This window comes from Aquarana catesbeiana, linkage group LG03, assembly GCF_042186555.1.
Source record: "Aquarana catesbeiana isolate 2022-GZ linkage group LG03, ASM4218655v1, whole genome shotgun sequence".
Classification (NCBI taxonomy): domain Eukaryota; kingdom Metazoa; phylum Chordata; class Amphibia; order Anura; family Ranidae; genus Aquarana; species Aquarana catesbeiana.
The window spans coordinates 75,487,609-75,514,417 of record NC_133326.1 but is presented as its reverse complement, the minus strand read 5'-3'; the positions used below and the strand labels follow the sequence as shown (position 1 = coordinate 75,514,417).

General features: G+C 42.3%; 1 protein-coding gene across 2 annotated transcripts in view; it reads left to right on the top strand.

Moving 5' to 3' along the window:
* Positions 1-25,954, top strand: part of AP4E1 (adaptor related protein complex 4 subunit epsilon 1) — a 147,644-nt gene extending 121,690 nt beyond the window's left edge. Inside the window, exons 18-21 of one of the 2 annotated variants that reach the window (XM_073618706.1) lie at positions 1,657-2,136; positions 3,814-4,004; positions 17,339-17,496; positions 23,522-25,954. In XM_073618706.1, the coding sequence (XP_073474807.1) occupies positions 1,657-2,136; positions 3,814-4,004; positions 17,339-17,496; positions 23,522-23,682 (990 nt within the window). In that variant the 3' untranslated portion in view covers positions 23,683-25,954. Of the gene's footprint in view, positions 1-1,656; positions 2,137-3,813; positions 4,005-17,338; positions 17,497-23,521 lie in introns of those variants that run through there. The other variant, XM_073618707.1, reaches the window with a different exon arrangement.
* Positions 25,955-26,809: the final 855 nt, after the last annotated feature.

Below are 26,809 nucleotides of genomic sequence, written 5' to 3'. Positions count from 1 at the left end.
ACCCGATGCAGATTGCCACATGCACATGCCACCCGATGCAGATTGCCACATGCACATGCCACCCGATGCAGATTGCCACATGCACATGCCACCAGATGCAGATTGCCACAGTCACATGCCACCAGATGCAGATTTCCACATGCCACCAGATGCAGATTGCCACAGTCACTTGCCACATGCCACCAGATGCAGATTTCCACAGTCACTTGCCACATGCCACCAGATGCAGATTTCCACAGCCACATGCCACTGTCTCCTGCCTCCTAGACGCAAATTGTCACTAAGCACATAGGCAGTGCAGTGAAGTGGTGGGTTCCGCATGAAAGAGAACAGTGGTGGGGCGGGCGGTGAGAGATGTCATCTCTCTGCTCCCCCGCTTCACCTTCAACAGTATACCGGCCGGGCTGTGTGAGCGGAAGTGCGGTGTTGGCGGTGATCTCTCTGCTCGCCCGCCACACCTCAGATTGTGCAGACTTCACGGCCCGCCTGTAAACAGGCTGCGGCCCGGGCGTTGGAGACCCCTGCTATAACAGTCAGTCAGCTTCTTCTTTTCTGCTTTCCTAACCTGCATTAGAAACATAAATACGAAAAATTGATCTGATGACACAATGTATATTGTTGATAGAACTAACTTTTTTCTCTTAATCATTAAAGGGGCTGTAAAGTGAGAAGTTTATTTTTTTTATTTAATTATTTTTTTTATCTTAATGCATTCTGTATATTAAGATAAAAAGCCTTCTGTGTGCAGCTCCCCCCTAAATACTTACCTGAGCCCCACCTCTGTCCCCATCGATGTCCATGAGTGTTTCGGCCATCCGGGACTTTCCCTCCTGATTGGCTGAGACACAGAAGCAGCGCCATTGGCTCCCACTGCTGTCAATCAAAGTCAGTTAGCCAATCAGGAGAGAGAGGGGGGGGCAGGGCCGAACCGCAGCTCTGTGTCTGAATCGAGACAGGGAGCTGTAACTCTACTCAAGTGCCCCATAGCAAGCTGCTTGCCGTGGGGGCACTCAACAGGAGGGAGGGACCTGGGAAGAGAAATAACATGTTTGTTATTTTTATAAAAAAAAAAACCCGAGACTTTACAATCGCTTAACCTGTTCTTAATGCTATGTTTTGGATTCTTGATTGGTATGTGTTTTGCCCTTCTATGCTTTTATTATTATTAAAAAAAAAAAAAGTGCACTGTGAGGTTGTAACTTGGTTCTACTGTTTGCCGAAATGGAGATAGGAGCTGTAGGAGTTTTCTTCAGATTGCATGGCTTATTTCTAGTAATCCAATGAATGAAACTTATAGGCAGCTCTCTCACTACATCTCTAATTCATATTGTATTCACATCCGAGTGCAGGATCCACGTCCTGCAGTATTCACAGTACTATCATCAGAACATCATCATCCTCCACAATAAAATTCAACCTTTATCAGAATCTCTAGGAAAAAAGCCATTATAAAACAGCCAACACATAGCTATTCTATGAATACCAACGCTCCTGTCTGATATGTCAGCGGTTTGAGTATTTTATCCTGAAGCATTCAATAAAGGCGTTGTTTTTAATGTGGCGAATGTTTATGTGCTTATCACGGTTCTTTTTTTTTTTTTTCTGAAATGTATACTGTGGCTTAAACTGATTGTATGTATATATTGTATTTTAAAGATGGGAAAAACGGACCAATCAACACACAAGTTTAAGCGAAAATCAAAGATGGGAAATAAAATTACAGATAAAGCATCCTTGTCCACATTTGTGGATCACAATCATGTAATGCAGACTTTACCAAATGATGCCCACTCAAGACTGACTACAGAAGGGCCTGGCACTATTGAAGAGCATACTGTTGATTCAAAGGTTTTATCTTTGTTTGGAAACGCTAACCTGGACATCATACAAGTAAATGAACCATCCTTGCTCACACACATCGCCTCTAGAACTCGTTATGTGCCATCCATGCTTCCTGAACTCAGCCAGTATACTCACACAGAGCTCGCTGAGCTCACAAGCAATAGAACTCTGAGCATCTACTCCAGTAAAGTATGGAAGGATGACAGCGTCTTGTTGGCTTTGGTATTTGTCAATCAGGATTCTTCAACAATAAAATGTATTACTGTGAAGATGGAAGACTCTGAGAGTGTTACTGTAAGTCAGTTGTTGAGAATACAGTTTCATGACAGTATGGTTCTTATGCCATATTTTGGGAATCCTATCTGAAAATAGGCATTTTTGGCAGGAATTGGGGACAAATGAGGAATTTTGGCGATTAAATAGAAATAGAACATTGTATTTCTTTATACTGTAGTGTGTGTATGTTTGTGTGGTGGGGAGGGGGCATCACTTAGGGTCTAAGATAGTGTTAACCTTTCAGCCCCCATTCACGTCGGTGTGGCTTTGAAATTGCGCTACTTAAGCTCGATTTCAAAGACACACATCAGTGCTATTTGCACTGCCAATTGCATTGTGGCTTGTGACTTAATTTAACAAAAGTCTATGCAAGTCACAATGATATTAGTAAAAAGTAGTGCAGGAACCTTTCTCATAATCGCTGTGACACAAACAGTTCCATTGCTGGCAATAAGCTGTGACTTTTCATGCAACTTGGAACTGTCAAATCCCATGATAAGTCGCACTGGTGTGAACGAGGCTCAATGCTAAGTTCACCTTTTAAGACAAAAAATAAATGCACATATTTTTGGAGAAAAAAATATGAGCATTTATTTATTTTTCCAAAGGAAACTGAAAAGCATTGCACCCATGATCAGTGCATCGCTTGTGCAATGTCAGGCCCCTGCAAACTCTTCCTCCAGCTCTCTGCCTGTATCTCTGCATTTGGCTTTCAGTTAAGAAAGCTAGAGGAAGTGTCAATAGACTATGAGTAAGACGATTAGCGCATTCAAATTCCGTTGAGAACTACAAGTCCTTCTGACGCGGTTACAGCTGGGATTTGTTTTTTTTATTCAGTCACAGATATCTGTAAATGAATGATGTGGCTAAGGGGGTAGATCCCCACACAGCTGTGCTTCAACATTATACTCAAAGTAACCGTACTAAATAACAGAAAAAAAGGCAAAAATAAAATGACAACCTTTTCTATTAAAAAAAATAAACAATACCTGCTGTATGGCAAGAATATACAGCACATTAGGAGATAGACCCGTGATCAGTAAAGTGCAATCTTCACTCAGAGCAATACCTCAAGGATAAGACCTCATTGTGTACCTCACCCTCTCCAAACTATCCGTACACAAGTGGTTGAGAATACCATTCATCAGACCCCGTTAGCAACCCAGCATCCTAATGCACAGGAACACAAAAGCAAGTAGGAAAACTATACAATTGCTTTTCCAGGAATGGCTTAACATGCTTTCCTCAATCTGAGATGGTAGAAGTGGAGGAGAGCCATCCACCATCCACTTTATCAAATTTGCAAAATGCCCCTTTATTGGAGTAGGTGGCAAGATATGATGATTTTAAAGATGACAGTGGCTGTAAGGGAGAGGTACCCCGCACGCTGTCATGGGGGCCAGATGCGTAGCTACATGTTTCATGTTACACCCTAATGATGAATGTAACCTGTTGCTAAAGTTGGAGTTAGCCATTAATGTCTCGTTTGTACCAATTTGTTCTGCTACTTTGAAAATCTTTTTGTATGCAGCTGGGTAACCTGTTGATTTGGTTATCAGTGCTGTAAGTTTCATTAAATTCTTATAGACTGCAAAGAAAGAAATGACTTGTATGTAAGGATGATTGCATACAAAGGGCACTTTGGAATCCATGGTTAATATAATGATGGCTGCATTCTTTTCTTTGTGTTTTTAGGTTTCCAAGAGTCTTTGTTGTCAGCTCTCTCACCTGGAAGGAGCTGGGGTTCAGCACTGCTGGGAATGTGTGCAGCTGATGAAACCGTGTAATAATGTGACGGTCACGGGCTGTGTCACTTACCAGTTAGATTCAGAGGTGCCTTCTCTAATTAACTTTTCTATAGAATTTGTGCTGCTAGATTTTATCAGGTAATGTTGGTCTGAATGTTTTATTGAGACGTTTACCTTTTTTTTTTGTCATGTGGGTATTAGCAGTCTGTTTCATAGTCATTTGTTACTAAAATTTTTGTAAAGCACTAGTTTTGTATTTTGGGATTACTAACCCAAGTGGCATATGCCGGTCAGTGTAAACCTTTAGATAACAATAGGAATCCAAAGAAACAGTATAGTATAAGTCAGGACCTGGTTTTCTTTTTCAACCTTTTTAAACAAGATCTGCAGTAGGAATTGTATAATGAATCTCTGGTCATTTTACATTTACTTTTTTTTTCCTTTAAATAAACCCCAGCATGTATGCTTGTTATTTTTTCCACTTGAGGATTTTGAACTAGGCAATACAGCCTTAAAATAATCAAAAAAGTTTCAAGATCATATTTCTTACATGCAACTCTTCCCCTCTGCCACTATTACCGGCAATTAAAACAGATGTAAACACCACTTGGTGACTTGTATCAACAGGTAAGCTTATAATAAAGCTTACCGAAAGGTAAAAGGAACATCTCCTAAATGTGCACCATTTAGGAGATATTCACTATTTCTGCAGCCAGTGATATCACCAGCGCATGCGCACTGCTCTTTCAAGGGACAGCAAACTGAGTACGCTATCCCTTCAGAGCACTGTGCTGTGGTCGTGGCGGGAGTGACATCATCACAGCTCAGCCAGTCAAGCACCCGGAGCCCGCAAACCAGGTAGAGATGGAAGCCCTGACAGTGCGCCGCTGGAGGGCTTTGTTTTAAGGGAAGTCTTTCATAATGTGGTAGTATATGCTGCGCATTATGTCCTTAACTTGCAGGGGAAAGTTTTTTTTCTTTTCCTCTTCCTTTTTTTTTTTTTTTTTTGTAGCAAGTGTTGAAATAACCGCCAGAAATTCCTATGTGTTACATAGCAGCAATAGCTGTTAAATGCAGCCACTCATTTAAAATGGTCTACAGGTGTCACTGTGTAAATACAATGTATTTACTACTTCATTAATAATGTAACTCAAAGGTTCGATCTTTGATCTGCATATGACATGTTTAGTATACTATATAATCTAAATTCCAAAGTACCATTTTTTTCACTTGCTGTTGATTGTTTGGTAAAGGTACTATATATTTTAATGAAGGTTTGTTTATTTGCATTCAGCTGTTGCTTAAGAAATTAGATGTCATATTTACCTGCCTTTCATATTACAGTGTAATATATTAAAAGATAAGTGCACCTTTTGACAAAAAAATTATAAATGCAACATTTTTTTGCAGGTAAAAATATGAGCATTTATTACTGTATTTTTTGTTTGGGAGCCTGTAAAGCGTTGCACCAGTGATCAGCAGATCGCTGATGTCATGCAGGTCTCCTGCAGATCTGTCAGTGTATCGGCTTCCTCGTACCTTGTACGAGGAAGCTGCTACATTCTGACAGGAAGGCAGCGCCGTGGTAGTTCATTGAAAACTACAAGCCGCAAAAGCTGCCGGACCTTGTTGTTTTCCATTCACAGAGGACTGTGAATGAGTGTATTTATCTATAGTCGTGATAAAGACATGGACCAAGTAACATGGAATGCCCAGATCTTTGACAATAAACCAGTGAATCAATCTTATTTAAACCAATTTATCAGTGCAGCTTCACCCATTTTTCTATCTATCTATCCTGATTGTTTACTATATTATCTATACTAATATAGGCCTTACTATTCAGAAAGTTCCCCTTTGGGTCAGATTCCTATTAACTGCTTGCCATCATGCAATATTGACAGCTAAATATGTAGGAGATATACCCTTTCCTGCAAGAGCTTAAAGTGATTGTAAAGTCTCAGTTTTTCACCTTAATGTATTCTATGCATTAAGGTGAAAAACCTTCTTTGCTGCAGCTGCCCCAGAGTCCCCCTTTTTCTTACCTGAGCCCATCTGATCCAGCGATGTGCACGATCCCAGCACCTCCAGCTGCTGTCTCTGTTCTCATTGGACAGATTGATAGCAGCGGGAGGCCTTGGCTCTTGCTGCTGTCAATCAAATCCAGTGACGGGGGGCATGGCATGTACAGGTGCACCCATGCAAAGCGGCTTTCCATAGAGGCACCCTATAAGGGGAAGGAGCCAAGGGCGTCGGTGGGGCACCTCAGAAGAGGAGGATTGGGGCTGCTCTGTGCAAAACTTTTGCACAGAGCTGGTAAGAATAACATGTTTGTTATATTTATTTAACAGAAAAAAACGAACCTTCACAATCACTTTAATGCTGAATACACACGATCGCACATTCTGACAACAAAATCCATGTTTTTTTTCCGATGGATGTTGGCTCAAACTTGTCTTGCACACACACGGTCACACAAATGTTGTCGGAAATTCCGAACGTCAAGAACGCGGTGACGTACGACTAGCCGAGAAAAATTAAGTTTAATAGCCAGTGCGGCTCTTCTGCTTGTTTGCGAGCATGCGTGGAATTTTGTGCATCGGAATTTCCGACGACGGATTTTGTTGTCGGAAAATTTGAGATCCAGATCTCAAATTTTGTTTGTCGGAAATTCCGACGGAAAATGTCCGATGGAGCCTACACATGGTCGGAATTTCCAACAACAAGCTCCCGTGTGTATGCGGCATAAGACTAAATTATCTCTGTACTAGCCCTATACTGGGTCCTTCTTACCCTCCTGGCTTTTCTTCTACCAATTGGACCTTTAAAGAAGAAACCTGTAGTTTTAGATGTGGTAAAATGTATCCTACAATACATTCAGGCTACCAGACAAAGGATAAAAGACTGAAACCTCCTCATTCAGTTCCAACAGAATATTAAAGGATGCAAGGCTACAAAGCTTTCTATACTTAGAAGAATCAGACAAGCCATCTGCCTCATGCATGCAGATATAAACGTATTATGCCCAGAAGGCCCTTTTATAACAAGTTGGTTTTGTCTGGCTCAGTTTGCATCTGTAAAACGTTTGTGTAGCGTCTGTGTGGTCAAGTCTCCTCCATGCCTTCTTGAGACAATATGGACCTGGACCAAGATAAAAGGTTGATATGTAGCCTTCTGCTCTCAGCCTGGCTTACAGCGGACCTTCAGTAATTTTTTAATCTATTAAATCTTCTGCCCTTGTTTTAACTTTTGGATAGTAAAATATATTTTTTTCTGCCAGCAAATACCTTATACAGCCCACTTCCTCTTTCTTGTCTGGTAATTTGCCTAGGCTAATGACATCATGCACAGCTCTCTTCCACTCTTGTGAGAGTTTGCTGGGGGGGGGGGTCAAGCGAGTGGAGGAGGGATAAGTCATAGGAGAGCTGGAGGGGGCTGGATGAGGGCGAAGATAACCAGAGACTGCAGAGATCCATGTGCATTCATCTAGAGAGGAGAAATGTGCAGGCAAGTAGTGGTGTGTGTCTGTATATGTGCGTGCGTGTGTCTCTATATATGTCTCTGTGTAAATCCAGGAAATGAACAGGCAGCAGCTTCAGCTGCCAGCAGTTAAAATGGCTGCAGCCAGACTAGTGGTGCGCATCTTCACTGGTCTCATGATTTAATACGATTCGATTCCGCGATGCATTGCGATTACTGACGATGGTTTCCATAAAAAAAAAAAAAAATCAAACATTTAGAAGGACTCCATTTTTTAAATTGTATCTGCTTTAAAAAAGACACTCCCTGCATATAGCGGGACAAGGACATGGAAGGGTCCAGGATATGAGGGAGGGGTAGGAACTGAAGGATGGAAAAATCCATGAATAGGAAAGGAAGGATGGAAGAGTCTGGGGATGGAGGAATCCATGGATAGAGCATGGAAGGCCAGAGGAGTCTGTAGATAGGAACTGAAGGATGGAAGAGCCTGGGGATGGAGACGGAGGAATCCATGGATAGGTAGGAACAGAAGGATGGAAGAGGCTGGGGATGGAGATGGAGGAATCCATGGATAGGAACAGAAGGATGGAAGAGGCTGGGGATGGAGATGGAGGAATCCATGGATAGGAACAGAAGGATGGAAGAGGCTGGGGATGGAGATGGAGGAATCCATGGATAGCAACAGAAGGATGGAAGCGGCTGGGGATGGAGATGGAGGAATCCATGGATAGGATCAGAAGGATGGAAGAGTTCAAAGATAAAAATGGTGGTGGTGACGGGGGGGACTGAAGGATGGAAGAATCAAAGGGAGGATGCTAAGATGGTTATCACGGAGTCCTGCAGGTGAGGAACACCAGAGGTATTTGATCCCCTATGCTGTGCACATAGCAGTGTTTGGGGGATGATGGTCTCCTCCTGGAGCCCAGAGTTGGGGATGTCATAGTGCTTTCTGTATAAACATGTTTTATTAAAGTGGAATTCCATCCAAATGTGAGACTTCCGCTTTAGGGAGTCCTGACCCCCTTACATGCCACAGCTGGATTGTCATTTTTTTTGGGGGGGGGGGGGGGGTACCTAGTTTTGACAGGTACCCAGCTCCCACTTCCTCTACGGCATCCTAGGCGGCCCCTCCCTCCCAGCAATCTTCTGGGACATTTCACAGGTTCCAGAAGATTGCCCAGCTATGCAGGACAGCACAATGAGACATGCACACCCAGCTGTGAAGCTGCAAGCTGTCACAGACGGATGCCCACAGTAGTATTGCCAGCACCATGGAAAGGCGGGGTAGAGAAGGGAGGGTTTGGGCGGCCACTTCGCTGGACCATGGAACAGTGTATTTCTATTAAAAGTCAGAAGATACACTTTTTGTAGCTGCTGACTTTTAATAAACAAACAATTAACTGGAACTCCGCTTTGAATTAAAAATAATCTCACCCCCTTAAAAATTGCAATAATCCAGTGCACTACAGGGTACAGGCTTTCACACACACTGCTGCTGGGAGGTCAGGAGGGATTACCATCCACAGCTGACAAACAGCCCTGTGAAGTTCCCTGTACTGTCTCTGTGCTGACAGTTCCCTGGCTTCCCCATTTGCACCTTCCAGCACACTAGGAGTTAACACAGTGGAATGTGCAAACGGGGAAGCCAGGGAACTGTCAGCACGGAGCGCGCTGTCAAAACACCTTTTGTCTTAATAAATCCCGCGTTACAATCCATTAGGAGCCCCGCTGTATGTGCTTTTTAAAAAATATGGAGCTTCATACCGCATTTCTCAGTGTGTGTACATGCCACTCATGTGACTGCCCGGCCCGCCTCTCTTCTCTCTCCTGACGTCAGTGGGGAATTCTCAGTCCCGCCTGCTGACTGTAGCTATCAGATCAGAAGAGAGGCGGGCAGGGCTGAGAATTCCCTGCTGACGTCAGGAGAGACGCGAGAGGAGAGAGGCATGCCGGGCAGTCAAATGACTGCCGTGTACACACACTGAGACCCCTTTCACACTGAAGGTGTTTTTCAGGTGCTTTAGCGCTAAAAATAGCGCCTGTGAAAAGCCTCAGCTGCAATCCCAGTGTGAAATCCCGAGTGCTTTCATACATGGGCGCTGCGCTGGCAGGGCGTCACAAAAAGTCCTGCAAGCAGCTTCTTTGCAGCGCTGTAGGAGCGGTGAATACACTGCTCCTAAAATAAAATCAATGGGCAGCGGTGTTTTGTGGGTGGATTTAACCTTTTTTCGGCCGCTAGCGGGGGTTAGAAGTGCCCCGCTAGCGACCGAATAGCACCGGTAAAGCGTCGCTAAAAATAGTGACGTTTTACCGCCGACGCCTGGACGCTAGCAGTGTGAAAGTGCCCTGAGAAATGCGATATGAAGCTCCATATTTTTTAAAAAGCACATACAGCAGGGCACAGGATTCATTAAAACACTTATCTTAACAACTATATGCTCGTAGCGCTCTCCTGGGAGGGGCGGGCAATGGATTTTTCTGGTCGTATGCATTAATGCCACCCGAATTGCAATGCAGCGATTCATTTCAGCACCCCTAAGCCAGACTTAGTGGAGGGAGATTTCTGCAGCATATTTGGCAAGTACAGAATCACAGTATATGTGTGTGTATATATGTAAGAAAGCCAGTATGGTGGCCTGAATTTATGGGAGGAGCCCGGGGGGTATTTAACCAGCCCGCTCCCCTGTGGTCTTTGTTGGTTTCCTGTGCGCAATACGTTACGTCACCAGGCCGACTGTTCCAACTCGGCTTTCGTAAGTTGTGCGTTCAAAACTTTCAAGAGGCATTCGTTCTGTTCGCAGTTTTTCGTACAAATGTGTCTGGCTCAGCGGTCGCAGGTAGGGTTTCATTGACATTTCTTCATTTCATGCATCACCATTTGCTAGATATCGTGCCCGAACCCCGATACGAAACTTACGAGTCATTCGTTAAGAAACCCTGCACGTAGCCGTAGCATTCAGCCTCCGATTCGTGCCTCTATCATTTTTAAACATTTCATTCATTTTTACGTACCTTACTCTGATTCAAATCCAGTTGCCTCTGCTTTGCACTGGTTCGTCTCAGTTGTTCTTGTCTCATGTTTCATACCATGCTCCACAGTCTTCGTTATCAGTCGCAATTGCGGCACACCGATTCGTGCCTCTATCATAGCTTAACATTTCAATAATTTCACTTATTTTACTTTCATGTACCGCGCTCCGATTCGAATCTAGTCGCATCCATGATGCACCGATTTGTCCCGGTGAGCCCCCGGTTGTTTCTTGGCCTCATTTCAGTACATGCTCCGGAGTCCAGTTCGTTGTCAGTCGCAGTCGAGGCATGACTGATTCATGCCTCTGTCATGGCAAATCATTTTACTAATTTCTCTGTCACGTACCGCGCCCCAATTCGAATCCAGTTGCATCCATGATGCACTGATTCGTTCTGGTGTGCCCCAGTTGTTTTGGCCTCATTTCAGTACATGCTCCAGAGTCCGGTTCATTGTCAGTCGCAGTCGTGGCACGACTGATTCGTGCCTCTGTCATGGAAAGTCATTTAATTAATTTCATTATTTCACTGTCACGTTCCGCGCCCCGATTCGAATCCAGTAGCATCTGAGATTCACCAATTCCTTCCGGTGTGCTCCAGTTGTTTTGGCCTCATTTCAGTACCTGCTCCAGAGTCCGGTTCGTTGTCAGTCGCGGCACGACCGATTCGTGCCTCTGTCATGGCAAACATTTCATTCAATGCACTGTCATGTACCTCGCTCCGTTTCGCATCCAATGGCATCCGCGATGCATCAACTCGTCCTGGTGTGCCCCAGTTGGCTTGGCCTAATTTCATTTCGCACTCCACAGTTCAACTCGTTGCTTATCGCAGTCGCGGCACACCGATTCGTGCCTCTGTCATGGCAAACCAGTTCATTCATTTCACTCATTTCACTGTCACGTACCGTGCCCGGATTCGAATCCAGTAGCATCCGAGATGCACCGATTCATCTCGGCGCACCCCAGTTGTCTTGGCCTCATTTCATTCTGTGCTCCACAGTCCGACACTGTCTCCACATTGTTTGTCGCAGTCGCTGCATACCGATTCGCCTATATCACAGCAAAACATTTCACTCATTTAATTTCACACACTTGTTGCTTGAGTCAAATCCACTCAAACCAACAACGCATCGATCTGCACCCATCATTTCAGCCTTACAGGTATCGTTCGCATGTTGCCTGTCATTCCCCCCAGGTCCGGCAGTCCCTTCATATTGAATCCTTCATGGCATTTTCTATTTTCCTTAACACAGCTCCACAGATGTTCGACCTCTGACGCCTCTACGATACAAAACAAACAACAACAAAAAACACACACCCCGTCTTCTGTCGAAGTTCAGTCATGGTCTCGATTCATTCACTAAAACCTTCGCCTCACTGCTACTTCCCCTTATAGTTGCACAATTCGATTCATGTTGGTTTCATTTCATACACTTTACAACCGATTCGTATCAGGATTCATTACATACAATTTACAAAAGATTCGTATCGGTTTCATTTCATACACGCTACACCCCAATTCGAATCCAGTCGCGCCGGCGGCACAATGATTTGTATCGGATCCATTTCATACTCTCCACAGTCTGATTTTATATCGGATTCATTTCATACACTCTACAACCGGTTCGTATCAGATTCATTTCATACAACCGATTCGTATAGGAATCATTTTACACTTACAACCGATTCATATCGGATTTATTTCATACACATCCAAGCACAACTTCTTGCAATCATTGCAAGCACGCATCCAATCACAACTTCTTGCAATCGTTGTAAGCACGCCTCCAAGCATAACTTCTTGCAATAGTTGCAAGCACACATCCAAGCATAAACTTCTTGCAATCATCGCAAGCACGCATCCAAACATAACTTCTTGCAATCGTTGCAAGCACACAACCAAGCACATGCAGTAATACGCACTTCTTACAGTCACTACAAAGACATCTCCAGTGACATAAACTCTCTTGCAATCGTTGCAAGAACACATTTAAGCACAACTCTTGCAATCATTGCAAGGCATGCAACTTAGCATAACATCTTGCAATCGTTGCAAGCACATTCAAAGAGGCACACAAACAGCCACACATCATTTTCAGTGGCACTTAATTGGCCACTTGTCTCCAGTGGCATTTTCATTCGAGCCACTCGCCATTTCTTGTCTGTCATTTCTCCCTTAGGACAGTTGAATTCAGCTTCCGTCCTGCACCGGGTATCGTATTGCCACACGCAGCTGGCTTCTTCTCGTAACACTATCAGGCTATACCTAGCCGGCGTCCAGCATTTCCTGTCCTTACAGGACCCCAGAGAGCTGTCTGTGTTTATGGCCTATACGGTAGAATCCCTTCTACGTGGCATCCAGAAGCATCAGACCATAGCCAACGGCAAACGCTTGCCCATCACAACTGCCATCTTTAGGGACATGTTAAAAATCCTTGCACGTTCCCCGGTCAAGTCATCCAAGCGGCCATCTACCTGGCCCTTTTACGGTTTTCTACGACCTAGCGAATTCATCTTTAGTGGCACTGACAGCCAGTTACTATATAGACACCACCTAACTCACTTTTAAAAGTGTTACGTCCTTCAGTTTGCAGTCTCCAAAACTCAACAATCCGGACCCGAGGTCTACATTAACCTCTTTTGAACTAACCACTCCATGCAGGCCAGCCTCTCCCTTGACAAGCTGACTCCCATCAGGTCAGTTCTCCAAGACTTCACCCATACACGGGGGTGTACTAAGAAGCAGCTTAAGTCTCTCTTTTGCAATATGGGTCATTCCCCAGGGTCGATCTTTGTCACGCCTCCTGGTCTTCCTCTCCCAGACACAGGACCCTGATCAGATCCTTATTTAGACACCGCGGCAGTAGCGGACCTATCAATGTGGGAGGGTTCCGTACTGCGTGGAACGGTATATCAATGTTTATACCGTCAATATTGCCCCTATCACCCCAGGTAGTGACAGATGCCGCAGCCTCCACAGGCTTCGCTGCAATTTTTGGCCACCATTAGTTTACAGGACCATGGCCTCCAGAGATACCCCTAAATATACTTAGCCGGTGTCCAGCACTTTCTGGCCTTACCAGATCCCCCAAAACCATCTTTACTCGCATCCCATATGATCCGAGCCGTCTTATGTGGCATCCAAAACAACAATCCATGAGCAAGGCCAAACATCTGCCTATAACAAATGCCATCTTCCGGGACATGTCTACTATCCTTGCTAGTTCACCATTTGGCCTTCTCCCCAGCCTGGTCATACAAGCGGCCATCTACCTAGCTTACTACGGGTTCTTGCGGCCTAGCAAGTTTACTCACAGCAACCCCGCTGACCAAGATTTGCGTAGACGTCACCTGGCTTGCTACCATGACCAATTAATCCTTCACCTTGCAGTATCTAAAACCCAGCAATCAGGTTCCAGGGTAGACATTCACCTCTACAAAACAAACAATGTCCGGAACCATACTCGACCGCCTACTGTCACTCCTGCCGGAACAGTCAAACTCTAGTCCCCTACTACCTTTTCCGACCAAACCCTTGAGTGCCTGCCAATTCGTCAAACATGAGGATTCTTCTTCGCAACCTACACCTCAACCCCAGTCAGTACTCCGATCACTCTTTCCGTATTGGAGCAGCCTCAACCGCGTCTTGGCATGAGGTCCCAGTTCATGTCATTAAGACACTAGGCAAGTAGAAGTCTGTATGCTTTGGCCGGTACATCCCCAATCCTCAGGTGGAAATGGCACAAGCATTTACCAAACTTGCTCAATGAATAACACTGAAAACTAATAAAACTACATCCCTACCTGAATGTTTTTGCCTCTTATTTTGGCATACCGTCCATCAGACCAGGGCACACTTCAGGTCCATTTCACGTTTTAAGTCTTATGGTAAGTCTATCTTGTTCGTATCGGCCGTAGGGCTTCAACCATAAGTAAGAAGGTCAGTATGGTGGCCTGAATTTATGGGAGGAGCCCGGGGGGTATTTAACCAGCCCACTCGCCTGTGGTCTTTGTCGATTTCCTGTGCACGATACCCACCCTCCCATCCCCTTTTTCAGGGCATTTCTCAAATTCATTTCTCTTCACAAAATATTAATTTCTAATCTTGGGTATGCCCCCTTATTTTGCCATACCGTCCATCAGACCAGGGCACACTTCAGGCCATGTTGTAAGTCTATCTTGTTCATATCCATATCGGCCATAGGGCTATAGGGCTTCAACCATAAATATATGTATATACACAGTTGGGCTCATATGTTTACATACCCTGGCAGAGTTTGATTTCTTGGCCATTTTTCAGAGAATATGAATGATAACACAAAAACGTTTCTTTCACTCATGGTTAGTGTTTGACTGAAGCCATTTATTATCAATCAAATGTGTTTACTCTTTTTAAATTATAATCACAACAGAAACTACCCAAATGACCCTGATTAAAAGTTTACATCTTCTCAGATGGTAAAGCTGCCCATTCCTCTTGGCAAAAAGCCTCCAGTTCCTGTAAATTCTTGGGCTGTCTTGCATGAACTGCACATTTGAGATCTCCCCAGAGTGGCTCAATGATATTGAGGTCAGGAGACTGAGATGGCCACTCCAGAATCACTTTATTCTGCTGTAGCCAATGACAGATCGACTTGGCCTTTGTGTTTTGGATCATTGTCATGTTGGAATGTCCAAGTACGTCCCATGCGCAGCTTTCTGGTTGATGAATGCAAATGTTCCGCCAGTATTTTTTGATAACGTACTGCATTCGTCTTGCCATCAGTTTTGACCAAATTTCCTGTGCCTTTTTGTAGCTCACACATCCCCAAAAAAAATCAGTGATCCACCTCCACGTTTCACAGTAGGTGGTTTCACAGACTTGTTGACTCCTCTCCAAATGAAGCGTTTATGGTTGCGGCCAAAAAGCTCAATTTTGGTCTCATCACTCCAAATGACTTTGTGCTAGAAGGTTTGAGGCTTGTCTCTGCTGTTCGGCGTATTGTAAGCGGGATACTTTGGCATTTGCGTAGTAATGGCTTTCTGCCGACTCGACCATGCAGCCCATCTTTTTTTCAAGTGCCTCCTTATTGTGCATCTTGAAACAGCCACACCACATGTTTTCAGTCCTGTATTTCACCTGAAGTTATTTGCGGGTTTTTCTTTGCATCCTGAACAATTTTCCTGGCAGTTGTGGCCGAAATTTTAGTTTGGTCTACCTGACCATGGTTTGGTTTCAACAGAACCCCTCATTTTCCACTTCTTGATTAGAGTTTGAACACTGCTGATTGGCATTCTCATTTCCTTGTATATCTTTTTATATCCCTTTCCTGTTTTATACAGTTCAACTACCTTTTCCTGCAGATCCTTTCACAATTCTTTTGCTTTACACATGACTCTGAATCCAGAAATGTCAGTGCAGCACTGGATGAAAGATGCAAGGGTCTGTCAGGAGTCCAGAAACTCATTGACCTTTTATACACACACACTAATTACAAGCAAACAGATCTCAGGTGAGGATGGTTACCTTTTTAGTAGCCATTCAAACCCTTTTGTGTCAACTTGTGCATGTTATCAGGCCAAAACCACCAGGGTATGTAAACTTTTGATCTGAAAAATGGCCAAGAAATCCTAAATTCGGCCAGGGTATGTAAACTTATGAGCACAAATGTTTATGCCATGAAGTCATGAAAGTGCCACTCAAATAGTAAATCACCCAATTGAATAAATATATTAAACAAAACCTGCATAAATGCCCAACAAAATTTCATTTTATATATATCTCTATCTCAAAATTTCAAGTCCTGAGCTACTAGCCAGGCCTCAAGGGTCACTCGCCACCAGTTGCCCTGCCCAAACCCTATCCTGCCCCGCCCCTAAATACGCCCTCATAAATTATCTCATGAAATGACACTTAAATGTTTTATGCAGAATTAAGTTATAAAAATAAATATTAACAACAACTTTATCTGTGTCCACCAATGCAGCCTGCCCATGTCCGCCAGTGGAGCCTGTGTCACTAATGCAGCCTACCTGTGCAGGGGAAGAGAGGAGAGATGCTGCCTGGTTGATTAGAGTGCTGGGGAACATAACCGCTTTCATTTCAATAGCTTTGTGTTCCCCACTGCGCGCTGACATATACAGCCCCTCCCCCTTGTCCGGGGAACTTTGATAGACAGATCACCTATCCCAGGATGGGTGATCTGTCTATCAAAGTGCCTGGACAAAGAGGAGGGGCTGTATATGGGGGCGCGCAGCTGGGAACACACAGCTATTGAAATGAAAGTTCCCCGGCGCTCTAATCAACCAAATGGCGGCTCTACTCTCTCTTCCCCTACGATCGCTGGAAGAACGGTTCCCATACAGCCCAGGCTGCCAGCGGTGCTCGCCCCCTGCTCCCAGGCAATCCAAACTCGCGAGCCCTCAAAATCCACTCGCAAAATGCGAGCAGGCGAGTGGAATTTTTGAAGAGTGTTATATATATATATATATATATATATATATATATATATATATATATATATATATATATATATATATATATATATATATATATATATATATATATATATATATAATATATGAGGGAAGCTTGCACCAGAAATGTTACATTTAGCCTGGCTGAAAGCGTGCAAGGTACAGGGGCTTTGCTAGCTGGTGAAAATCCATCCATCCATCAATAGCCAATAGTTAGCTGTTTTGGCCAGAAAAAAAAAAAAAGACAGGCAACAGCCTAGCTAAAACTTGTGGAGGTACTTGGATCTGTTGAACTTCTTCTTAATTATTCCTGTGTTGTAGGAATACAAGGTTCCGTCTGCATTATCCTATGTATTAAAGTGGAAGTGACTGAATTCAGGTGAATTTAGGACAAAATGTAAAATGTAAATTTTGAAAAATCTTAAACAGTACCTTTCTGATATGAAATACTAAATGTATTTAGAAGATATATATAAATATTGAATTTACTGTGCTTTTCTTTTCATACAGACCATTGGTAATCTCCACTGAAGAGTTTGGTAAATTGTGGCCGACACTGTCCAATGATGTGAAGGAGAAAGTTCAGGTCCCAAATCCCCAAAAGACTCTTCATGAATTGTTTCATGTCTTGCAACACAAATTAAACCTTCATATTGTACAAGTTATAGGTAGGTAAAATTAGACTATTGATCGTGTCTGTATAAGTTTGAATAGTTTTGCTTGAAACACTAATTCACCTTTTTTACTGGTTCGGTCCCCATTCATGTTTGTTTCTATGTTTATATTAAAATCGTGTGATTGTTACCTCTCGCATTTCCTCCTCGTTAGGGATGATCTCAGGTATGTTTGGATCCTAGCCCCATATGAGCTTGCCCTCCAGGAAGCTGTCACTGTACTGGGCCAATCGTAAGCGACCCTTTCTATACAGTGCCTTGAAAAAGTATTCATACCCTTTGAAATTTTCGACATTTTGTCATGTTGCAACCAAAAATGTAAATTTTCTTAGGATTTTATGTGAAAGACCAACACAAAGTGGCACATAATTGTGAAGTAAAAATGATAAATGGTGAAAAGATTACCGTGCATTTGTATTCAGCCCCCTTTACTCTGATGCTCCTAACTAAAATCTAATGGAACCAATTGCCTTCAGAAGTCACCTAATTAGTAAACATAGTCCACCTGTGTGTAATTTAGTCTCTGTATAAAAACAGCTGTTCTGTGAAGCTCTCAGAGGTTTGTTAACCTTGGTGAACAAACAGCATCATGAAGGCCAAGGAACACACCAGACAGGTCAGGGATAAAGTTGTGAAGTTTAAAGCAGGGTTAGTTTTAAAAAAAAATATCCTAAGCTTTGAACATCTCGTGGAGCACTGTTCAATCCATCATCCGAAAATGGAAAGAGTATGGCACAACTGCAAACCTACCAAGACATGGCTGTCCACCTAAACTGTCAGGCTGGGCAAGGAGAGCATTAATCAGAGAAGCAGTCAAGAGGCCCATGGTAACTTTGGAGGAGTTGCAGAGATCCACAGCTCAGGTGGGAGAATCTGTCCTCAGGACAACTAATGCACCCTACAAATCTGGCCTTTATAGAAGAGTGGCAAAAAGAGAGCCATTTTTGAAAGAAAGCCATAAGAAGTCCTGTTTGCAGTTTGGGAGAAGCCATGTGGGGGGGACACAGCAAACATGTGGAAGAAGGTGTCATGGTCAGATGAGGACAAAATTTAACTTTCTGGCCTAAAAGCAAAACGCTATGTGTGGCAGAAAAATACCACTGCACATCACCTTGAACACACCATCTCCACCGTGAAACATGGTGGCCGCATCCTGTTGTGGGGATGCTTTTCTTCAGCAGGGACAGGGAAGCTGGTCAGAGGTGATGGGGAAGGTGGACTGAGCCAAATACAGAGCAATCTTAGAAGAAAACCAGTTAAGAGTCTGCAAAAGATTTGAGACTGAGGCAGGGGTTCACCTTCCAGCAGGACAACGACCCTAAACGTACAACCAGAGCTACAATGGAATGGTTTAGATCAAAGCATATTCATGTGTTAGAATGGTGGCCCAGTCAAAGTGCAGACCTAAATCCAATTGAGAATCTGTGGCAAGACTTGAAAATTGTTGTTCACAGATGCTCTCCATCCAATCTGACAGAGCTTGAGCTATTTTGCAAAGAAGAATGGGCAAAAATGTCACTCTCTCTACATGTGCAAAGCTGGTAGAGACATCCCCAAAAAGTCTTGCAGCTGTAATTGCAACGAAAGGTGGTTCTACAAAGTATTGACTCAGGAGGGCTGAATGCAAACATTTTGAAAACCATTTATCATTTTCCTTCCACTTCACCATTATGTGCCACTTTGTGTTGGTCTATCACATAAAATCCTAATAAAATACATTTACGTTTTTAGTTGTAACATGACAAAATGTGGAAAATTTCAAGGGGTATGAATACTTTTTCAAGGCACTGTATGTACAACTGCAGGGCATGGAATGTCCAGCACAGTGACCTCTTTGCAACACATGGGCAGCACTGACCAATTGGAACCCGTGTAGCCTGTCCTGTCAACGGGGAAGAAGAGAGAAAGCCACGGGGATTTCTAAGACCCAGACCCGTAAGGCGGCTATACCAGGGCTCCTAACGGGAGATAGCTGCGCTCCAGGTCAGCAGGAATGGGGGAGTGAGAAGGGGGTCCTAGGTAAGTTTACCTTACAGATTTTTCTGTAAAGGGGAACTTACCCTTTAAATGTAAATAGGCAAAGATCCTACAAGCCAAATTGAACCTAGTGCTAAAAGTAAGCACTACACAGCCACATACATGAATCACGCCTTGTAATACGTGTGAATTATCAAATAAGTAAAATATGATGCGCTAGAGTGTGCTAACCGTGCCCTATTCCCGGCACACAGAGATACAGTACATATACAACAGAGGGTAAAATTGTCTAACCCCAATATATGCTATATCCCCCAAGGTAAACAAACATAATGTGCACAAATAAACCGTGCAATGGGCATATAAAATAGTAATAGTATTATCAATAATTAAATATGCTCCAAAATAAATAAGTGCAAAACAGGTGCTCAAAGGTGCAATAGACATATAAAATAATAATAAGGTAAATAATGTTACTTCATAAATGATTCGTATATGCAAACAAATGCTAAAAAGTGACATGTGCCAGCCAAAAAGTGCAAAGTGTCACACAATACATATACTTAATCGTCCATCATGAACTAGACATATATTACACAAAAGTCCTTAATAGGAGTGATGACAAATGTGCTTCAGTGATGCTGTATTCAAACGTGCTGCAATTCCATGTGCCACATATCATGCAATGGTGAAACAAAAGGTGACCCCCTCCAAGGTAAAGCGCTCACCTTAGGGAATGACAGAGACAGAGTCAGGAAATGCTTTTGATCCACCCAGGGCTCAGTTTGGCTCACAGGAAGACAGGCTCCAGCATAGGCTCAAAGCATAAGCAAAAAGAGAAAGGAACCATATGGTGTGATAACGTTTAAAAAGTTTTATTACAAGTTCAGATAAAAAACTCTCCCCCAGAAGGGGGTACTCACATTTTGAGGGTGCGTCAGTGCACCACTCAGAAGAGGCATATAACCTGTATATAACAATGAGGCAATAGATGTAGCAGTGAGGTTATGGAGACCGTCCCAGCACAGACAGCTGCTGCTGCCTAACACTCCATCCTGGCCCCTCCCCTACGCGTCTTCAACACAGGGCATACGTGTCATCAGGGGGAATGTGATTGAACGGTAGTTGTGTCAGTCAAATATATAGTGTGCCGACGGCCATCTTGCCGTAGACCGCGGACACGCTAGTGCTGGATATGAATGACAACAATAGTAATGCTCAAAGGTAACGTGTAGCTAATCAAACTACATCAGTATGTGTGTGTAATGAGTCTCATTGCTCCTCTAACACACGAAGAAAGGGTATAATAAATGTAAAAAGGCATAAATTAATGCAGATAGGAGATTAATGGATATTAAACCTTATCACATAGTAAATATATGGTGTGGCAGCGGCCATCTTTCCGTAGACTGCGGACACTCTAATGCTGAATATTAATGAAGCCAATAGCATGCTCAAAGGCACACGTATAGCTGCTCATATTACATAAATCTGTGTGTGTAATGGATCTCATTATCCCACTAACGAACAAGGAAAAGGAGTAATAAAAAACCTATATAATACTAATGCAGATCGGAGGTTAGTGGACGTATTACCATATCACTCACTGAAACATATACCATAATATACAACAAAAGGATACGGCATATCAATAGTATAAATCATGCTAATTTTCTCTAATGTATCCATCTATTAAAGCCTATTAAACAACATAATATGTTTGCCAATGACATAATATAGTTATAATGATGTAATGACCCAATATCTAAAATAAATAATCTAAGGTGATAATACAAAATATATGGAACCCCACATCCATATTGAATGTAAATAAACCCCAAAAATAGACAATATATAAATTAATAACAAAAAATGTACATATAAAAAATATTAAAAAATAAAATAAAAATGCATTATGGTGTGTCATAGTGACATACAGACGCAAACGTGCAAAAAGAACTATATAGCTCCAACATGCTAAAAAATCTAATATCAAATATATAAAAAAAATATATATATAGGATATCCACATAACAATAAATAAAATCACTTTATTGATTGCTCAAGAAACAACCCAAGTCGAATTCCTTATTTAACCCCCCCGGGAACAAAGAGCCCAATTGGTGGATCCACCAAGATTCATGCCGACTAATCTCTCTGGTATAATTACAACCCCTCCAATGTCGCTTAGGTGCCTCTAGGCCCCAAAACTGCATACCCTTGGTGCTCTGACCATAAACATCCCTAAAGTGTATGGACAAATAATGTTTGTCAAATCCTTTGTGTATATTTCTGACATCCGGCCCTTCATCGCTCGGATGGTGCAACCAATGTACAATAAATTGCAGGGGCATTTCACCGCATAAACAACCCCTATGGTGTCACAAGAAATAAAATCTTTAATGTATGTTTGATTGCTACGGGGGTTTGTGAATCCCTTAGCTCTCCTCAAATTCGTTGGAACTCTTACACAACTGTAACATCTACCACAGCTGGAAAACCCCTGGGTGTCCCAAAACATTTTTGGTTCCAAAGGGGGTTGCTCCACAACATTATGGACCAGTCTGTCGCGCAAGTTGGGTGCTCGTCTATAAACAATCCTTGGCTTATCTGGTAGGCACTCTTTGAGATGGATATCTCATCTCAATACGTTCCAATATTTATGTATGATCCTTTCCACCTCTTTGTTTTGTATACTATAATCCAATACTAGACTGGTACCTCTATCTTCATCCACACCCCTATTATCAGATCTTTCTTTTAGCAAATTTTCCCTATTGTAATCTCTTACCCTACTAATTTCTTTATCCAAAAATTCTCTATGATAACCTTTGCTCATGAACATCTCCCTAAGCTTATTGGATTAATCTTCAAAATCTTCATCTAATGTACAATTCTTCCTAATCCTTATGAACTGACCACGAGGTATGTTGTTTAGCCATGCTCTAAAGTGACAACTGTTAGTAGGAATATACGAATTCCGGTCCCTTGCTTTAAAAAACGTTCTGGTAATAATACCTTGTGTGGAATTACATATTTTAAGGTCAAGGAAATGTATTTTATCTTTGCTGATCTCCCAAGTGATTATTGTACGATTGTTATTATTCATGAACGTCAATAATTCCGTAAGAGATTCCATACTTTGGTTCCAGATGATCAATAAATCATCTATGAATCTTCGGTACAATACAATACCAGTGTAGGAACCATCAAGAACCTCCTCTGCCTCCCACTTGGCCATATACAGGTTCGCTACACAAGGGGCGAATTTAGCGCCCATAGCGACACCCTTAATTTGCAAATAAAATTTGTTATACCAAAAAAAATTGTTTTGTAAACAAAATTCCAGACACTTTAAGATGAATATACATAGCCCCTCATCGGTCCTATTATCATCATTCTCAAGGGCCCATCTAACCGCATCCATGGCTCCTTTGTGGTCAATATTAGTATACAGACTTGCTACATCACCAGTGACCATAACAGTATCCTCGTTTATTGCACATTCCCTCAATAATTGTAACGTGTGCTTAGTGTCCATGAGGAAAGCTGGAGTCTTTCTGACTAGGGGTTGCAGATGAAGATCAATGTAATGTAATCTATTATTTACCAAAAATTCACAAGAACAGCATCAATCCCCCAGAAGACCAATAGTAAGTGGGATTGAATCATTGACGTCCAGGTTGGGGGAATACATTGATCTTCATATGCCCATTGCTTGGTTTATTTGTGCGCATTATGTTTGTTACCTTGGGGGATATAGCATATATTGGGGTTAGACAATTTTACCCTCTGTTGTATATGAACTGTGTTTATGTGTGCCGGGATTAGGACACGGTTAGCACACTCTAGCGCATCATATTTTACTTATTTACCCTTTAAATGTAACTTGTAATATTATTGATCCTGATTCCTGTCATAAAATATCTGACCTAGGGCCTGTGTGTGGTAACGTATGTTCTGATATAAGCTGTGACAATTCATCTTTTGTCTGTCATTTATTATTACTACATTGTATCCTATTTTAATCATGTGCTTTAAGGTGATGAAGGGATAGTCGCATGCCAGCTGCTGCCCTCCTTCCCATCTCTGCTGCATTGTCACCTCCAGGAAGGAATGCTGCTTCTGTGGATAAGATCGTCATCTTCTGCTTTATCGGACTGCTTACTTTATCAATGCCAAAAAGCACTTGAGGACCACTAAAACTTGCTGTGCCTCCTCTTTAGGTTTACATGTTTGTATTATATTGTGAACCAAAGCAATGCTGCTAATGGATCGAAGATGTATGACTCTTGTACAGGATAACTTGAGACTTTGAAGAGGCATTGATTTTTATTGACAAATATTACAATTTTGTACCTGTAAGTTATTGATAATTGCTATATTGGTTTGCAGTACAATGAATGTAAACAGGTTTTTATTTTTTTTTTTATGCTCTTCAGTTGAAAATCTTCATGTCAGATACCTTGAGCTGTGTTAATTATTGGTGTATAAGTTCTCACCAGGGGTATGACATGGATTTTTACCCTCCATAGAGTAATAGGCGAGCATTACAGTGTTTAAACTTATTCAATAGTATTGTCCGTACAGTTATGGAAGTGCATGTAAAGTATTAAAGGAGAACTCCAGATGGTTTAAAAATATAAATAATCGTACCTGGTACATTACTTAAAGTAAACCTGTAAAGGGAGAACAATGTGCTGCCACTGCTGACCTACTTCTGAACATGGTTGTTCCATAGCAGTAATGCTGTTCTAGCTAAGCCAATAGTCCTTCTCTATATTTGTTCCATAGTTGTTGTCACCGATTTGGAGTATTAAAGTGATTGTAAAGCTTCTTTTTTTTTTTTATTAAAAAAATTGACATGTTATACTTGCCCACCCTGTGCATAAGTTTTGCACAGAGCAGCCCAGAGCTAGTGCTCCTGGCTCTACCCTCCCACTGAGTGCCCCCATAGCAAGACTCTTGCTGTGGGAGCACTAGTGCATGTTCGCCCCCTGCTCCCTCGTTGCTGGCTCTGATTGATGGCAGTGGGAGCCAATGGCTACTGCTATATGTGAGCCAATGAGGAGTGAGAGAGCCCTGGCTCTCATGCATATTGCTGGATTGAGATCAGGCTCAGGTACTTTTTTTTAGGGGGGGGGGGCCTGGGGTGAGCTGCATGCAGACTTTAAAAAAAATAAATAATCTTCTGTCTTTGCAACCACTTTAAAGCACAGAGAGTCAGTATGACAACCAAGCAACAAACATTTTCAAAAGGAGAGGCCAGCTTTTTAGCCACATCATGTTTCCATTACAGGTTTTCTTAAAAAAAAAAAAAAAAAAAAAACAACATTAAACAGCTGGTATTAAAAGAAAAAAAAATGCTGTAATAGACCTTGAGCTAACAATTACTAATCACTTGTCAAATATACACTATGTATATTTCCTCTGTGGATGGAGAAAGGACTGCTGTTAGAGTAAACAGTAGCTTGCGTAAGGGCTGGGTTGTTGTCTTGAGTCTACACATTCATTTCCACTACAGGTCTAAAACTTTGGGTGGCAATATCCCCCCCCCCCCCCAAGATTAACATTATAACATTACATAAAATGGTAAAATGGATTGTTCTCCTCATTGTACTGTATATGGATGGCCAGACTATTCCTGGAGTTCTCCTTTAGCTGTGCTTTATAGCCTAAGCTTTCATTAATGAATGTCTTCTTAATGCTTCCGCTACAGAGTCTTCCTTCCCTTTCATCTTATTTATGTGACCTTTGCTCCCCAGTTGACTTTATATTGAAGTTTTTTCAAGGATAAAGCTTGCCTGTAATGAAGTGTGTCCCATGTCCTGCTGGCTGCTGCATACTATAGAAATCTTCTCCACACAGCGGTAATCTTCCTGTACTGCAAGGTTAACGCTACGAGGGTGAAAGAGTTGCACCTCTCACCCACCTCCTCCATTCATAGAACTTGTACTATTCTTTCCCAGAACAGAGTGTTCACATCAGAGGCTGGTGTCAGGTTTGCACTTAAGGGAAAAAAAAGGGTTTACCTTTTCCATTCCTCCAGCCATTATCCACACTGTTGATTATTGCTGTTTTCTTTAGTTAAGCTAAATCACTCCAGGTGGAGAGCTGCCTGTTGACATCTTAGCAGCCTTTTTTATTTACTTCTTTTTGTGCCTTTTAAATGGAATGTGTACATGAAGATGCTTAATGTGTTTTTACCTTTTTATGCCATTTTTTTATGCCATGTCAGTGCTTAATGACTCTGTTATAGGAACACAGCTTTTATTGATTGACATTAGTTCTAATCTTATCATTAATTTAATGAAGGTAGTCATTGACTAACATAATATCTGCCAGTGTCATAACCCACACAACAATTCATGGTTTTAATTTTTATAATAGCAGCTGCATGACAATCACATTGCTATGTAAGATTCCTTCCCTTATTAACTACTTTGTAAAAATAAAATAAAAATTATAGATATTCCTTTCGCTCTAGAATTTCTGCAGCACAAAAGCAGTAACCTGTCTTTCTATGAAAGGGACATCTACAGAAAAGCATAAAAATGCTAAGGGAAGGTCGTGGTTGCTGAACATTTTTGTATAAAAAGGGATAAACTTGCTGGGAAAAAAAAAAAACTGATCAGGTATAACCAGTCATACGTTTACTACAAATCAGTGGCGGCTGGTGCTATAAATTTGTTGGGGGGGGCCTACAAACTGAGCCATCCAGCAGTCACTGCTCCCCTGATACCCGGCGGGTTCCAGGTTAACCGAGACGAGAAGCCAGAAAACGGAAGTTACATAGTAGGTGAGGTTTGAAAAAAGACACAAGTCCATCAAGTCCAACCTATGTGTGTGATTATTAGTCAGTATTACATTGTCTATCCCTGTATGTTGCGGTTGTTCAGGTGCTTATCTTATAGTTTTATGAAACTGTCGATGCCCCCCACTGAGACCACCGCCTGTGGAAGGGAATTCCACATCCTTTCCGCTCTTACAGTAAATAACCCTCTATGCAGTTTAAGGTTAAACCTCATTTCTTCTCATTTTAATGCGTGGCCACGTGTCTTGTTAAACTCCCTTCTGCGAAAAAGTTTTATCCCTATTGTGGGGTCACCAGTACGGTATTTGTAAATTTGAAATCATATACCCTCTCAAGCGTCTCTTCTCCAGAGAGAATAAGTTCAGTGTTCACAACCTTTCTTCATAACTAACATCCTCCAGACCCTTTAATTAGCTTTGTTGCCCTTCTTTGTACTCGCTCCATTTCCAGTACATCCTTCCTAAGGACTGGTGCCCAGAACTGGACAGCATACTCCAGGTGCGGCCGGACCAGAGT